Source organism: Chiloscyllium plagiosum, unplaced genomic scaffold, assembly GCF_037043375.1.
Source record: "Chiloscyllium plagiosum isolate Xiang-an unplaced genomic scaffold, Cpla_swu_hap1 HiC_scaffold_30, whole genome shotgun sequence".
NCBI lineage: Eukaryota > Metazoa > Chordata > Chondrichthyes > Orectolobiformes > Hemiscylliidae > Chiloscyllium > Chiloscyllium plagiosum.
Window position 1 is genome coordinate 26,180,468 of NW_028270168.1, and position 17,611 is coordinate 26,198,078.

At 40.5% G+C, this 17,611-nt stretch overlaps 1 protein-coding gene across 2 annotated transcripts; it reads right to left on the reverse strand.

Moving 5' to 3' along the window:
- Window positions 1-432: 432 nt before the first annotated feature.
- On the reverse strand, window positions 433-17,551 carry mgst3b (microsomal glutathione S-transferase 3b). Of its 2 annotated transcripts, none has more exons than XM_043717648.2 (4): window positions 17,298-17,550; window positions 11,203-11,325; window positions 10,153-10,225; window positions 433-1,484 (listed from the first exon to the last, which is right to left on the reverse strand). In XM_043717648.2, the coding sequence occupies exons 1-4, from the start codon at window positions 17,451-17,453 to the stop codon at window positions 1,381-1,383; spliced, it is 456 nt and encodes a 151-aa protein (XP_043573583.1). In that variant the 5' UTR covers window positions 17,454-17,550; the 3' UTR covers window positions 433-1,380. The 2 variants fall into 2 exon arrangements, with proteins under 2 accessions (XP_043573583.1, XP_087832954.1); XM_087976828.1 differs by having other exon boundaries at window positions 1,379-1,507; window positions 17,298-17,551.
- Window positions 17,552-17,611: the final 60 nt, after the last annotated feature.

Genomic DNA, 17,611 nt, shown 5'->3' on the forward strand with positions numbered 1-17,611 from the left:
TCTATTTGCAATTATAGACTCAGTACAGGTATATTAGGATATCAAATATAATTTATAAGGGGTTAAGCTTCATTTCCATTAAAACTATGGACAATTACAGCTCCAGTGTAGCTGCACCAACAATTAACTTGAGTATTTGCAATACTTAAAGCTGTAAACTATAAAAATTGTCATAATTTGGTTGCACTGTACTGTATGTAGATCAATATAGCGAATCAATTCGTTTCAACTTTGCCTACTTAATGTCTGCTTGCAGTATATGAAAGGTTTTACCATTTTGATTTTTCTTCAGTCTGGAATTTGAGTTGGAAACAACAATGGCTTACTGGCCATAAGTGAACTGCACTATACAGAAACACTCATTTGTGACCATTGTTGTTCCTAAAGACATGTACTGGTCTTTCTGAAATTTGTTTCAAAAATATTCTTAAATGTCTTTAAATTCATTTTTAATTAGAAATGAAGTGAAACATACAGCTACAGTAAGATTTTATTCCCAAACAAACATTAGTTTAAACATTTCTTAATCATATAGGATCCTGATAAATGGTTACATGAAGAGTTTTATAGATAGCTAAGCAAGACAAAATTATACCTTGAGGCATTTCATTATTTAATCTGCAAAAAGTTAAACTAATCGCTTTTAATGGTGCTGATAAACTTAATAACAACCGAAACTGGAAAAGTAAAGAACAATGAATGTTTCATTTTATTAAAAAAAACTCCATTGTTCAGAAGTAACTTTTCAGCTTATGAATATTTAAATTACCCCTGTTCATCAGCCTGATGTGCACTTTGCCATTTTGTTTGTCTTTTGATTTGATATAATTTCAAGACATCATAATACATTCTGCTGTTGTGAGGTCATATTGAAAACTGTTCAAATATTGAGTACCTTTGGGAGCAGAGAAACATCTGAGGTCAGATTCAAGGTTAAATTTAATTCAAGATTACACAATAAATTTAAATTGGGAATTACATACCCTTAGCTGGAGTGAAGAAGAATTCTGTTACAGCAGAGAACGTAACAGCCAGTTCAATTATTTGGGATTTCAACTATAAATGCCTAGTTTGTATAAAATACAACTGTTTTACAATTTGCAATGCATCATTTTTGTTAAATGATCAGAAAGTATGAAAACATGTTGTCCCACAAAGTCTAATCACAATGGAATGCTTATGACAGTAACACTGATATTAAAGAAAACACCCATCGATGGTTGACAATGGTAAAAGGGATTAGCCATTAAACAAAGAGATGGTGAAGATAATCCTCATTTCAAACTGGCTGAGTATGTAAAGTACTAGAGAACCACAGCCGTGCTGTCAGTCACTGATTTTCTTACGTTCATCACAGTAGTAGCGTTAAAATTACTCTTTTCATCCTGACGAAATAAGGGTTTTAAATGCGACAACTATAGACAGAAAAATAACTCCCAGTAGACCAATGTATCCGTAGGAACCATTCATTCTTTTCTCTGGCACTGCGAAGAAGCGGAGATAACAGCTGAACAAAAGTACACAATCTGATATGGTTTCATTGAGATTGCTAATACTATACAGAAAAAAAAAAGGCTTATACAGTCTATAAAGTATGCATACTGGACCATATAGACATAAGAGTTTCATTTTAGTGTCAAGATTAGAGTGGTGCTGGAAAAGCACAGCAGGTCAGGCACCATCCAAGGAGCACGAAAATTGACGTTTTGGCCAAAATCCCATCATCAGGAATGAAGGGTGTCATGTAGTACTGTGAATTTTATAGCACCCTACCGCCGCCTCCTAATTTGCAGGCCACCGACAGATCAATGGCAATGGCTGGAAGGAACCAAAGAGTTCAGTGAAGTTTGGTAACTGTTTAGGGCCTAGAGAGAAAAACAGGCCGAGGGAGAGATGAGAAAAGCAAGTACAGTAGGAGAGAAAGAGAAAAGTGATATTTGTATAGGTACAAAAATGATCAGAAATGCAGAGTTTTGGAAATAACCAGTCAGCCAATGCTTGTGAAGAAATAAATGGTTGGTAACTTATCTGACATATCTGATAAGGTCACTTTCGCTAGATTGGGAAAGGGATTGAATCAACAAATATACCATCTGGAAAGTGGGATTAAATGAGATGTAATTGGCTTAAGGCATAAATAATAAAAGACTTAAGACAGAAATGCAGAGATAAAAATGTGCAAATAATGTGTCAAAAGACAGGAAATGCCATGTGAATGAAAATCTGAGACGAAACAAAGTGTTAGAACAAAAAATAAGGCCACAAGTAAAACAGGAAATTAATACAAAATGCAAGTCCTAGTAGAAATTGTAAATAGTTTTATGTAATTACGAAAAATGTAGGGACTTTTGAACAGCTTGAATCAAAGAAGATAGTGTGGAAAAGATGTCAAAACAGCAAGGTGTCAAGGAAGGTCTGCGAGGGGAATTGAAGGAGCATAAGTGATCTCTGAAAGGTGTTCAAGTGTGGAACCTTGCTGACTTGTAATGCTGGGGAAGGGAAGGGTACAAAAGAGACCAGAATCACCAAATGACAAGTCTGCTGCAGGGAATGGTAGTGCCAAGTTGTGTGTGACCCAGTGTATCATTGAAACAGGTGAGAAGCAAAAGCATGAAGGGATACATTTAAACGTGAGTTGTTCAGAGATTTTTAATGAGGAACTTCTGTATAATTAATGTTTTTTGAGAAGGTAACAAATGAAAATAAATGCCTGTCTGAAAGCAATGGGGGAAAGTGAGGACTGCAGAAGCTGGAGATCAGAGTCGAAAAGTGTGGCGCTAGGAATGCACAGCAGGTCAAGCAGCATCCGAAAAGCAGGAGAATCAATGTTTCAGGCATAAGCCCTTCATCAGGAATGTGGGGTGGAGGGGAAGGGAACGGAGAGATAAATAGGGTGGGAGTGGGGCTGAGGGGAAGGTAGCTGGGAAGGCGATAGGATGGATACAGGTGGGGGTCGTTAGTGATAGGTCAGAGGGGAGGGTGGAGCGGATTGGGGGGGTTGGTAGAAGAAAGATGGACAGGTAGGACAATTAAAGTGGACGGTGCCAAATTGGAGGGTTGGATTGGAGGTGAGGGGAAATGAGGAAACTGGTGAAATCCACTCCAGGCACCTCTTGCCGCTGCAAGAGGTGTAAAACCTGTTCCCCCATCTCCCCCATCACCTGTGTCCAAGACCCCAAAGAATCCTTCCACATCCATCAGAGATTTTCCTGCACATCCAAACACCTCAGCTCCTGTGTCCTTTGCTTTCAATGGGGTCTCCTGTAAACAGGACGCCAACTCATGAAATGTTTCAGAGAACATCTCTGGGACACATACACTTAACAGCTCCACCGCCCTGTGGCCGATCACTTCAACTGCCCCCCACCAGTCCACCAAGGACATGCAAGTCCTGCGCCTCCTCCATTGCCAAATCCAACCCACCTAACGCCTGGAGGAAGAATGCCTCATCTTCCACCTTGGGACCCTCCCACATACAACATCAATGTCAATTTCACCCATTTCCTCATCTCATCTCTCCCCCCACTTCATCTCAGATCCAACCCTCCAAATCGGCATCGCCGTCTTGAACTGTCCTACCTGTCCATCTTCCTTCCCACCTATCCGCTCCAACCTCTCCTCCGACCTATACCAACATCTGTATCTACCTATCGCCTTCCCAGCTACCTTCTCTCCAGCCCCACCTCCATCCTCCTATTTATCTCTCAGCCCCCTTCCCTCCACCAAATTACTGATGAAGAGCTTATGCCAGAAATGTCAATTCTCCTGCTTCTTGCATACTGACTGACCAGCTGTGCTTTTCCAGTGCCACACTTTACAACTATGAAAGCAATAGTCAAGGTTCCACCAAAAGGAACTCTTAAAGGGGCAGCCAATAGCTTTGAATAGGGAAAGAATTTGTTAGGAAAGAGGAACAATGATCAGGAAACAATAAGTACGTATTCAAATCTCTAGAATTTGATCAGTTATTTTGTACAAAAATCACAAAACTAATAGGGACAAAAATTAATTGAAAATGCTAATAGAATGTTGGCCTTTATCTCAAGGTGGCTGGAAATCAAAGGGGTGAAAGTTATATTCCATATTTCGCACTTCAGACAAACCTGTTTTGCACTGTGTTTGGACAATGCACCTCGGACAGTGTACACAGGATTTGTAGGAGCTGTAGTGTAGATTCAATTGAATGATACTGTGACTAAAAATGATTACATTATGAAGGGACAGTGAATGGAATAGGCTTGCATTCTTGTGAATTTTGAAGATAATGGATTAATCTAATTGAGGCGTTTTAAGATTATCAAAAGATTTGTGTGGAGCTGCAGAAAATGGGGGAGATACTAAATGAATATTTTGCATCAGTATTTACTGTGGAAAAGGATATGGAAGCTATAGACTGTAGGGAAATAGATGATGACATCTTGCAAAATGTCCATTTTACAGAGGAGGAAGTGCTGGATGTCTTGAAACGCATAACAGTGGACAGATCCCCAGGACCTGATCAGGGGTACCCTAGAACTCTGTGGGAAGCTAGAGAAGTGATTGCTGGACCTCTTGCTGAGATATTTGTATCATTGATAGTCACAGGTGAGGTGCTGGAAGACTGGAGTTTGGCTAACGTAGTGCCACTGTTTAAGAAGGATTATAAGGACAAGCCAGGGAACTATAGACCAGTGAGCCTGATCTCGGTGGTGGGCACGTTGTTGGAGGGAATCCTGAGGAACAGGATGTACATGTATTTGGAAAGGCAAGGACTGATTAGGGATAGTCAACATGGCTTTGTGCGTGGGAAATCATGTCTCACAAACTTGATTGAGTTTTCTGAGGAAGTAACAAAGAGGATTGATGAGGGCAGAGCAGTAGATGTGATCTATATGGACTTCAGTAAGGCGTTCGACAAGGTTGCCCATGGGAGACTGGTTAGCAAGGTTAGATCTCAGGGAATACAGGGAGAACTAGCCATTTGGATACAGAACTGGCTCAAAGGTAGAAGACAGAGGGTGGTTGTGGGGGGTTGTTTTTCAGACTGGAGGCCTGTGACCAGTGGAGTGCCATAAGGATCAGTGCTGGGTCCTCTACTTTTTGTCATTTACATAAATGATTTGGATGCGAGCATAAGAGGTACAGTTAGTAAGTTTGCAGATGACACCAAAGTTGGAGATGTAGTGGACAGTGAAGAGGGTTACCTCAGGAGTTAGGAGGTCATGTTGCAGCTGTACAAGACACTGGTTAGGCCACTGTTGGAATATTGCATGCAATTCTGGTCTCCTTCCTATCAGAAAGATGTTGTGAAACTTGAAAGGGTTCAGAAAAGATTTACAAGGATGTTGCCAGGGTTGGAGGATCTGAGCTACAGGGAGAGGCTGAACAGGCTGGGGCTGTTTTCCTGGAGCATTGGAGGCTTAGGGGTGACATTATAGAGGTTTACAAAATTATGAGGGGTATGGATAGGGTAAATAGGCAAAGTCTTTTCCCTGGGGTGGGGGAGTCCAGAACTAGAGGGCATAGGTATAGGGTGAGAGGGGAAAGATAGAAAAGAGACCTACAGGGCAACTTTTTCACACAGAAGGTGGTACGTGTATGGAATGAGCTGCCAGAGGAAGTGGTGGACGCTGGTACAATTGCAACATTTAAGAGGCATTTGGATGGGTATATGAATAGGAAGGGTTTGGAGGGCTATGGGCCGGGTGCTGGCAGGTGGGACTAGATTGGGTTGGGAAATCTGGTCGGCGTGGACGGGTTGGACCAAACGGTCTGTTTCCATAGTGTACATCTCTATGACTAATTGATGGGATAATAGAGATATTAGTTCCTCAGGTCTGGACTCCAAAACACAATGGTATAGGATTAAGATTAGAACTATGTCCTCGAGGAATGATGTCAGAAATGACTTCTTTACATAAAATATGCTGTGAATCTCACTGTTGAGGTGAGGTCAATTAAATTTCAGAACTAGTATAATTAATACCTTTGTCTAACAAAGCTTTAAAGGTTATGGAACCAAGGCAAGTAGATAGAGTTAAGGTATAAAATTGAATAAGATAACATTGAATTCAGCTACGGAATCGACTTACGGCAGAAACACCTACCCCTTTTGATTAGATTAGATTAGATTTTATTCCCTACAGTATGGAAACAGACAACTTTAAATTTGAAGTGGTGATCCACTGGGAGGAATTTTCTGAGACTGAGAGCTTGAATCAACATCATTTCTCGGGCCTATCAAACTCCTCCCCACTCCCAACAAAATTCCAGAGCAGCCAGTTGAGAGGCTGTCTTCTGGAATGCTGTTCAGTTAAGGTTGGTGAACTGGTTCCAGGGATGGCAGGCCTAATTGGAGTGCTTACAGCCCTGAAAGATGGCACTCCTACTGCCAGAGGTGGGCACAGCCAGTAAGAGAGAGGAGATTAGGCCACCTCCATCATGACGCACCATTTGAAAAGGTTTGATTTCAATTAACGGAAATCTGATTGCAGAGCAAGAGTTTCCCCACGACAGACTGGATGGGAGTGGTAGCAGCTGTGCCTCACTGATAGTATTGACTATGGCAGGAGATTAATACATGAGGCCCTGTGGACTAACTGCTAGCAAGTTGCCATGCTTGACCCACATTAGGCAACCCATCTACTACTGGGAAGATCCTGGTGGCAGTCCCAAACAGCTCAGAAGTGGGCAGTTAATTATGGAATATTGACCACTCACTATGCATCTCAGAAATACCTCCCTGTCCTGACTCAAAACCTACCCAAAACACCTGGTAGATTCCACCCACTGGTTTGATTTGATTTATTATTGTTATGTACTGAGAAACAGTGCAAAGTATTGTTCTGTGTACTGTCCAGGCAAAACATACCTTACGAAAGTACATCATTGAGAGCCAGTGCAGGTGAGAGAGAACAGTGATCTTTGGGAAGCAGTTCATGATGCCAGTACTCTGTCCATAATCAGAGCTTTGGAAATTTTACAGAGAAAAGCTCACTAGGAAAAGCATTCTAATAGTTAACACTGGCGGTGACAAAGTCAGAAATGAGAGTTGAAGCTTCAGATGGATTGAATGGAGGTAAGTGCAGTTCCAGAAATGGAAATAGTTGTTCTTCACTGTCATTAAAGGCTTTTATTGGCTGTTAGCTCATCTGTGGTTGTTCATCAGCATTTATCAGTTTTCTAAAGCTAGCATCAAGAATGCTGAGGAAATAAAATAGACACATTTCAAATGAGTAGTATGATGGGAGACCTAGAAAAGGGGTGCTTGAGAGCAAGGGTCAAACTATCCCCCACCCTGTGGGCTCTTCCAGACGTTGTTCAATGACTACAGTTTTTGTTCTCTAATTTGTTCATTAAATGAGATGTAATCATGTAGTAACAATCGTGGAATTAGAAAACTTCAATATCTTCAATTATCATCACTCAAACATTAAACTTAAAACTACAGAACACAAGAAAATGTTTTACTTCCTATATAATGACAACATTAGCATAAGATAACAGGCAAAAGTTAGCAACAAAAGCTTTTTAAAAAATCAAAACAGTTAACATACCCCATAAAAAAGCACTTTTAATTTGTAAAGAAATCATTATCTCAATGTCTTCATGTTTCCACAGTTGCCAGTTAGCCAAATATTGCTTTGTTGACAGGTTTAAAGCTCTGTTCTCCTTCATAGTCACAGTGCCATTTGTAGCTACCTACTTCTCACACCTCCCCTTTGAAGGCATTCACATTTCTTCCCAATTCCTCTTTGCAGCCATTTGCTTCTCCCCAGCCTTGCATTTTTCCTGTGGTCTCACCAAAACTTTGATCACCACAACTTACCAGAGACCCGGGTTCAATTCCCGCCAGAGACCCGGGTTCAATTCCCGCCTCAGGCGACTGACTGTGTGGAGTTTGCACGTTCTCCCCGTGTCTGCGTGGGTTTCCTCCGGGTGCTTCGGTTTCCTCCCACAGTCACAAAGATGTGCAGGGCCAGGTGATACTAAATTGCCCGTAGTGTTAGGTAAGGGGTAAATGTAGGGGTATGGGTGGGTTTCGCTTTGGCGGGTCGGTGTGGACTTGTTGGGCCGAAGGGCCTGTTTCCACACTGTAATGTAATCTAATCTAATCTAATCTTACCCTTTCACTGTTGCTTCAATGCAAGTGATCACATCTGTAGCAAGTAAGTAGTCTGTAACTTGATGGGCAGTTCTTTTCAAAATTTCTCAATTTCACATAAGGAGGGTGATTTTTCTCTGATTGGTCGCACACTGAGTTTTGGGTATTTTCAGCATTGCTTGCAAAACCATAGATTCTGGGGTGTCAAGATGTTGATGAGACCAGAGACCTGGATCAGGAGATTTGCTTGTGAGGCCAAAGAACTGGAGGTGGAAGGGTTTGATAATTATCAATGCAGTCAAAGAATTGCCCAACCTCCAACTATGCTCCTTGCAAAATTCCACTTGTCAATACTTCCCTCATGATTTACCTTTCAACCCCACTGATGCTCTGCATGTTGCCCCACTCCACATTGTTCCCATCACACAAACATACACACCCTTCCCTACCATTTCCACTCAGATCCTCTTTCCACACCCCTTTCTAAACACATTCAACATATCCTCAAGTCAACCTCACTCCTTTACCAATTCAGCAACCCCATTTCCCATCTGTTATGCCTCTGGTCAAAAGTCTTCTCACCAATCTGGTGCCCCATCACCAATTCAGTAGCCCCTCTGCACTATATCCCCCACACATCCCCAGCACTGCTGCTAGCTCTTCTTGAGTTGCACGCCTGCTTGGTCCTACTGCTGCCCACCCATAGATCCCTGCACATTTAGCAACATTTTAGCCCCCTTTCAGATTCAAAGGCATGGTACAAGCCAGTCAATCCTCCTTGTGGCTGAGTGAGCAGCATAAAGTGCAGCATATCCACCACCCCACCACCCACATGTACAGCCACTAAAAATATTTGGACAGAAGCAAAAGGAAACTGCCCATACGTTTTCCCAGTTGCTACCGAGAAATATGAGACAAATGAAATCCCGGAAAGCAAACACATAGGACTTGGGCAAAAGCATAAAACTGCAGGTCACCTGGTTAGAATATTTGTATCATTATGTAATGAGGCACTTAACCAAGAGAATTCTACATAAACTAAAAGGATGTTATGTGTTTTGATTGAGAGAAACAACTCCTGCTTTTCTGTTATTGAACTTGTTATTTTGCATTCTGGTTTGTCTAATTTGGTATTGCCTGCCTCCACTACAAAAAATAGGGTCAGAAATTTAATATTTTGTTACTGCATTGGAAAGGTTACCCTTCAGAAGAGAGATTAAACTCAGGTACAGTTTGCATGTTTTGGTGAAATAAGATCAACTAGCTGCTCATCTAATTTCTGTTGTGAAAATACTAGATGCACTTACACTGAACCATACAATTATTTATCACCAATGGAGGAAATTGATACTTTTCTGAAGGACACTCGAGTTATTATTATCTATAGAATCCATCTACCAGGCCTGCTGTCAAGGAAAGGCCGCCAGCATTCTCAAAGAGCCATCCCACCCTTTTAATGTTTTTCCACAACCTCTACCATCAGGGAGAAGGTACAGAAGCCTAAACACATACACCAGCCAGTTTCAAAACAGTTTCTACCCTATTATTGTTGGAATACTGAATGGACTCACATTCACCTGTACCTGTGTTTTTGTTTTTGCCGCTATTTACCTATTATTTACTTATCTATGCTACTTAGCTATGTGATCTGCCTGTATTGCTTGCAAGACAACGCTTTTCACTGTGCCTTGGTACACGTGACAATAAATTCAATTCAATTCAATATAATTCAAAGTACTGTAGAAAGGGTAGAAGCAACAGATTCGATAATAGAATTCAAAAGATAATTGATTTAAGTACATGAAAAGAAGCTATGACAGGGTTCTGTGGAAAGAGAAAGTGAGTGCAGTAAATTGAATAACTCAACAAAAAGTTAGCACAATGGACCAAATAGGCTCCTTCTGTGCTGTATCATTCTGTGAGGAGATACATTATCCTCAAAGTGAATCCTTCTCTCCCACTAATCCTATGGTACACATGATACTTTAAAATAACATTGTTAAATACAATGAGATGCATTTGTTTTCTTCAGTAAATACAAAGAGTAAAAAGGGAATTTGAATACACACCTCCTGAGTAATATCCCCACGCATATGTAAATCGACTGGTTACCCAGATGATGCCAAGCAAAGAAGCAGTGATCTGAAATATTGAATAACTAGATTGTCACTATTCATTGCATGTAATATGAATTAATATTAAGAAACTGCAATGAAGTATATCTTTATGAAATACAAATATCATATGAAAATACTTCGCAAATGAGGCTTGTCAAAAATTAATATCATCTCTCTGGTTGTTCTAAATGTCACTGCACTTCAAAGCATGTAAAGTACTTTGAGATGATTTTTAAGGTGTATCCCAATGTTATACAAATGGTAGGATGCAGGAGAAACCTCTTTACCTCAAGATCTATAATAATGTTTAAATACAGTAACATAGTTTTTTTATTAGGCAATGCACATGCTGACTTGCCCATGGTCGAGAGGACAGAAAGCATTAATATTTGTTGTTTCCAAGGGGGAAAGAATCACTAGTGTACCAACATTTCCCACAGTGAAACTGAGGCATGCTAGTTTGAGTGGCAGTGAACATAAGGAAAACATTTTTAGTTAGCTGAAGTTAGATGACTCAGGTAATAGTTCGAGGATTTTTTTTTGCATTACTGTATTTAGAAATAAAGATAAATTATATATTTCAAGAAAAATATTTGTGGAAACACCAGGATAATACTTAGAAACTCATGAATTTTAGTCCTTTGGATAAAAGTTAAAGAGTTCTCACACTGTCAGTAACACAAGACTAGTGGCCTTACTGGCTAAAAGGTGGCATTAAAAAAAGCACAGAATATTGACTGAAAACAACAAATGTTGGAGATCACAGTGGTTCAGAAGGCATCCATGGAGAGACAGCAAGCTAACATTTCGAGTCTAGATGACTCTTCATCAGGGCTGAAGTGAAGTATGGAGGGTACAGCATTTACTTGCTCTCTCTCCATGGATACTGTCTGACCTGCTGTGATCTCCAGCATTTGTTGTTTTCAAATTATATTCCAGCATCTGCAGTAATTTGTTCCTCACACAGAATATATCTTTGGATTACCATTTCCTCATCCTTACCGGATAGACAACTCCAGCTATCAGTTGGAAGATCAGCCACTGAGGATATATCTCCACCGTACTTTGATGTGCTCGTTGGATGCAGTTGAATAGTGGATCCTTATCACTGTACATGTTTGGATACTGGAAGGAACTATTATGCATTATTACCAAGCTAATGTATGATTGCATGACTAAATTCCAGAACTCTTATGCAAGTTTCAGCTTTTAAAATGTCCATCGTTAAAGACAGTGAGTAAGAAATTAATCTAAATAAATCAGGCATAAGGGGCAACTGTTTCACACAGAGGGTGGTACGTGTATGGAATGAGCTGCCAGAGGAAGTGGTGGAGGCTGGTACAATTGCAACATTTAAGAGGCATTTGGATGGGTATATGAATAGGAAGGGTTTGGACGGATATGGGCCAGGTGCTGGCAAGTGGACGAGATTGGGTTGGGATAGCTGGTCGGCATGGACGGCTTGGACCGAAAGGTCTGTTTCCATGCTGTACATCTCTATGACTCTATAATCTGAGTAAACAGAACAAAGCTTTCCAGAAATGCTTCAAATTACTTGGGCAGTTCATAAACTAGTGCATTTTAATGCACTGTAACGGTGAGATTAAGAATTCAAAAAATGTCTTCCAATTAAAATCTTTTCCTTCAAACCTAAAATTAGCAATTCTTGTTGAAGTCCACCTGGAGGAAGTATAAGTCAAAGTAACCAAACAATTCACTCTTCATAGAATTTTCATGGAACATGAATCCTAATCAATGTAAATTAAAATTGAATTAATGGGCATGTGATGCTTCAACTAAAATGGTCAATTTTAAATAATCAAACAAAGATACTTAACAAAAACATCCCAGTTCATGTTTTGGCTACTTGTGGAAAACAGCCAACTCTTGAGGGTGTCTAAGCTATTCATATTGCTACCCAGATTTTAGTTATTCACACATTACATCCACAAGTTCCACTTTCTTTTGTGCCAACAGAGAAACTGATGCTCTTCCTCACACAAGAATTCTCAGTTCCCCTTTCTGTCTCCATCTGCTTACTGTTTGTGTCTGCATCTGACTCTTCACCTTCACCCACCAATAGCTGCTCTACTTTTAGCTCCCCATTGTAGCTGCAGCTCTCTGCCAGCCACATGCCTTCTTTTGTAACTTTCTTCCTGTTGGGACTGCTTCCAAGTTAAGGGTAATTGGGTCATTTGGGTCAGTATTCCTTGTTATCCATAAAATTTACTACTGATCGCCTTACAGTTGATGCAAACCTTTAAAAGTCCACTTCAAATATCCTTAAAAACAATTACAGATTTCTTGGGCACGTTTTTGTAAGGTTACAAATTTTCCTTCCAGTACTGTTTCTGGATGAAAGTTTAGCTCACTGTGAAAATTGCAGTAGCTCTGTTCTAACCCACTGTATACCAACTACAACTGGAAGAGCAGTTAAGTTGGTAGAAATACAAATAATACCCTCTTAATTGCATAACTTGAGTTTCAATACCAAATTCTACTAAAGTAGAACATTTCTATGACTGATTCTTAGACAGCTTAACATGGAAAATTCCTGAACATGTGGTCTTTTATAAACAATAAATACTTGGGGTATGAAGGGAATCTAGTCATATAAACTTATTTTATTCTTTCGCAGTATGTGGAGGTCACTAGTTAGACCTCCAATTATTACCTATCCTTTTTTGCCCTTGAGAAGGTGGTGGTTAGCCTCCTTCTTGAATTGTTGCAGTCTATGTGGCATAGGTATATCCACAGATGAGATGACAAGTTGTTGGAGCTACAGTGCAGAACTACATGCCAGCTAATTAGAAGCAGCATACAACTGATAGAGAGAAGCCATCCCACAGTCATGGATCAGAACAAATCTCTGCATGCCTGCCTCTTGCAGATATGAATGATAACAAGCACTTAAACAACTGACAGGAGAAGAGGTCTTTGTGAGCTTTTTCCATTCTCAATGCCAGTAGAGACCAAAACATGAATGCAAAACACAAGGTTGAAGCAATTGGAACCATCTTCAGCCAGAAACGCTGCATAATCCATTTCAGCCTCTTCCTAAGATTCCTAGAATCAAAGAATCCAATCTTAAAACAGTTTGATTAATTCCACATCACATAGAGAAATGGCTGAATGCTTTAGTTACAACAAAGGCTATGGTCCAACCAATATACCAGCTGCAGTGCTGAACATGTGTGCTTCAAAACTAGATGTGGTTCTAGCAAAGCCATTTCAATACAACTACAACATAAACATCTACCTGACAAAATAATTTTAAAAATTCCAAGTATGTCTTACCCACAGAAAGCAGAAAAAATCTATTTACTAATTCATCAGAGTAGTCTCATACACTGGAAAGTGACGGGAGCTGTCATTGATAGTGCTTAAAGCAACACTGTCGTCAATTTAATTTGCTCACCAATATCAGGACCATTTGCTTCAAGACCTCTCCATAGCTTAGCTCCAACCATTCATAAAACAACTGAATTATGCTGAGATGAATGTGATTTCACTTGGCACAAAGATATGATGTAGTGTGACATCAGGAGTCTGCTCAAAAACAATGTCAATGAGAATCATGTGGAGAATTTTTCACTGGCTGAAATCATACCTAATGCAACTTTGGCGGCTAATCAACAGCGTCAGGATAGTACTGCAGAGTTTCACATGATAGTATTCTAAACTCAACCATCTTCAGCTGTTTCATAAATTATCTTTCTGTCCACTGTAAGGTTGAAAATGAAGATGTTCACTTATTATTACAGTGTTCCATTCTATTTTCAACTCCTCAGAAAATGAAGACATTGAGGTTTTGGGCTGGTAAGTAACAAGTGACACTTTTGTTTTATATTGCTTCCTGGGATGTAATTTTCCATCCATTATTGCCCTTAGGAAAATAGTAGTGAACTGCCTTCTTGAACCACTATAGTCCATGTGCTGTACATCTTCAATGCTGTTAGGAAGAGTTCCAGGCTTTTGGTCCAGTGAAAGTGAAGAAAAAGCAACATGGTTCCAAGTTAAGGTGGTGTATGCCTTGGAGGGGAATTGTAGTGACAGGTAATGACCATCTCCATCAAGACAGAGTTTAACTAGCTAACATTACAGAGATCTTAATCAATTGGGTCAATGCTCTGAGGAGTGGCAGATGGACTTTAATTTGGATAACTGTGAGGTATTGCATTTTGGTAATACAAACAAGGACAGGACTTGTACAATTAATGGTAGGGCCCTTCGTAGTGCTGAGAACAGAGCGATATAAGGACTCAGGTACATAATTCTTTGAAATTTGCATCACAGATAAACAGAGTGATTAAGAAGGTGTTTAGCAAGCTTGCCATCACTACTCAGATCTTTGAGTATAGGATTGGGACATCATGTTGAGGTTGTACGGGACATTGGTGAGGCCTCTTCTGGAATACTGTGTGCAGTTCTGGTCGTCCTACTATAGGATGGATATATTATTAAACTGGAGAGGGTTCAGAAAAGATTTATGAGGATGTTGCCAGGAATGGAGGGGTTTGAGATATAAAATTACACTGGAAAGACTGGGACTATTTCCACTGGAGCATGGGAGGTTGAGGGGTCACCTTATTGAGATTTATAAAATCATGAGGGGCATAGATAAGGCGAATGACAAGGGTCTTTTCCCTGGGATTGAGGAGTTCAAAACTAGGAGCATAGTTATAAGGTGAGAGGAGTGAGATTTAAAAGGGACATAATGGGTGATCTTTTAATGCAGAGAATGGTTTGTGTGTGGAATAAACTGCTGGAAAAAGTGGTGGATGTAGGTACAGTTACACCATTTAAAAAGACATTTGGATAAGTTCATGACTAGGAAAGGTTTGGAGGGATATGTGCCAAGCGCAGGCAGATAGGACTTGTTTAGTTTAGGAACACTGTCAGTGTGGATTCCCCTTGATATTAATGAGACATCATAATAGAATCCCTCATCGTCAAGACATATAAATCTTGTGTCAACAAGAACAGATATAAAGCTGAATTTTCTGAGACAAGTGACATATTTGCTTACTTGCCAAAGCTTTTCCACCATCAACAAGGCACAAATGGCTGATAATGGGATGCTTCTTCATCAGAATATTTGTGACAAACAGGGAATGTTTTGTTTTTCGTTTAAAGTTTTCTGTTCACCTAATTTCACCCATTTTTTGTTGTTAATAGCTAGTCAGCTGTAATTTAATCCACTCCTACAGACCTTTCACCTGAACAGTGGTTATGTTCCAATGAAACATCAGTATTTTTTCCATGAATTATTCTGAAATTATCAGCCACATATTTTGTAGAAAATAGATTTATAATTTTTTTCTATTCAGATTTTCTAAGGCTGTAAGTAACTGAAGGGACATCTGTGGTGTAGAGGATTATGAGAAAACGAGGACTGCAGATGCTGGAGATCAGAGTCAAAAAGTGTGGTGCTGGAAAAGCACAGCAGGTTAGACAGCATCCGAGGATTTGACTGTTTCAGGCATAAGCCCTTTATGAGCAATTACGACAATTCTAGAAGAAGCAAACAAAGAAAAGCCTTTTCCAATAGCAGGTGACACAAGAACTACACAAGGACTATCGAGTCATAGAGATATTCAGCACGGAAACTGATGCTTCGATCTAACTCGTCCATGCTGACCAGATAGCCTATATAAATTTGCCAGCATCTGGCCTATATCCCTCTAAACCCTTCCTATTCATATACCCATCCAGATGCCTTTTAAATGTTCTAAATGTGCCAGCTTCCACCACTTCCTTGAGCTACTCAGTCCACATACGCACCACCCTCTTCGTGAAAAAGTTGCCTCTTAGGTTCCTGTTATATCTTTCCCTTCTCACCTTTACCTTATGTTTTGGACTCCCTCACCCCAGGTACTTACCCTATTCATGCCCCTCATGATTTTATAAACCTCTATAACGACACCCCTCAGCCTCTGACCCTCCAGGGTAAATAGCCTCAGCCTATTCAGCCTCTCCCTATAGCTCAAACCATCCAAGCCTGGCAACATCCTCATAAATCTTTTCTGAACCCTTTCAAGTTTCACAACATTCTTCCTACAGTATGGTGTCCAGAATTGCAAACAATACTCCAAAAGTGGCATAACCAATGTCCTGTATAGCTGCAGCATGACTTCCCCAACTCCCATCATCAACACACTGACCAATAAAGGCAAGCACTGTTGCTGGGGTGGTACGGTGGCTTAGTGGTTAGTACTGTTGCTTCATAGTACCAGAGACCTGCGTTCAATTCCCACCTCAGGCAATTGTCTTTGTGAAGTTTGCACATTCTCCCTATATCTGCGTGGGTTTCCTCCCACAGTCCAAAAATGTGCAGGTTAGGAGAATTGGTTAAATTGCTTGTAGTGTTAGGTGAAGGGGGGAAATGGGTTGCTCTTCAGAGGGTTGGTGTGGACTTGTTGGGCTGAAGGGCCTGTTTCCACACTGTAAGTAATCTAATGCCTTCTTCACTATCTTATCTACCTGTGACTCCACTTTCAAGGAACTATGAATCTGGCAGATTTGTGGTTTTGACAAAAGATGTAAGGGGAACATATGGAAGAACCATTTTATTTGGTGTGATAATGACCTAGAAACTGCTGCATGAAGGTTGGGTTGATCAATCAGTGATTTCAAATCAAATTTAGATGAGCAGTTTTAGGGAATACAGCAAAAAAAAATAGACAATGGAATGTCCTATAGAGAGAGCTGGATATGATCATTGCCTCCTTATGTTATATAATCACACAATGACTGAATCAACATTTGAGTCCTATCACTGGAAGTTCAGTCAGAGGCCATGGAGCAGAAACCCAAAAGTCACCTTTCAAACTGGAGGCTATTAGAAAATCCTAGATTCTTTAAATTGCAAACCTTCCAAAATAATCATAGCTGAAAATTTCATTTTTAAGAAAAAATTGCAAAGACCTGAGCAAAGGATGAATTAAAAATAAAGAGACAGCGCATGGCCAAGGGGCAATGGGCAGGAATGTGGACACTTCACATTGGTTAGAGCCTGGTTGTAACAATCAGGGTGTGGTGACAGTAAAGCTGGCGAGTGAGGCCTGTGCTGATGGTGCAGTGTCTTTCTCCTTTACCTTGACATTGTATTTCTTCCTGGCAAGGCCCACTTTCAATCCCAGGTAGGCCAACATGACCCAGCTGTAGATAAACACCAGGATCACATAGCCGAAGTGCGGGTGTATGAGTTGGTTCGAGTGGGCCTGAATATTCTGCGTGGGAACGTATTGCATTAGAGACGATGGGGTCCACAGCGACTGGCAGAGGGGTTCCCTGGAGACTCGAACCAAAGGGGTCGGAAACCGAGCCCCCCTCCGGGTCGGGCAGCCGTCAGCGACCCCTCTCGCTCTACCAGAGGCACTGCAGCTCCTGGAGGACCGATCCTGCGCAT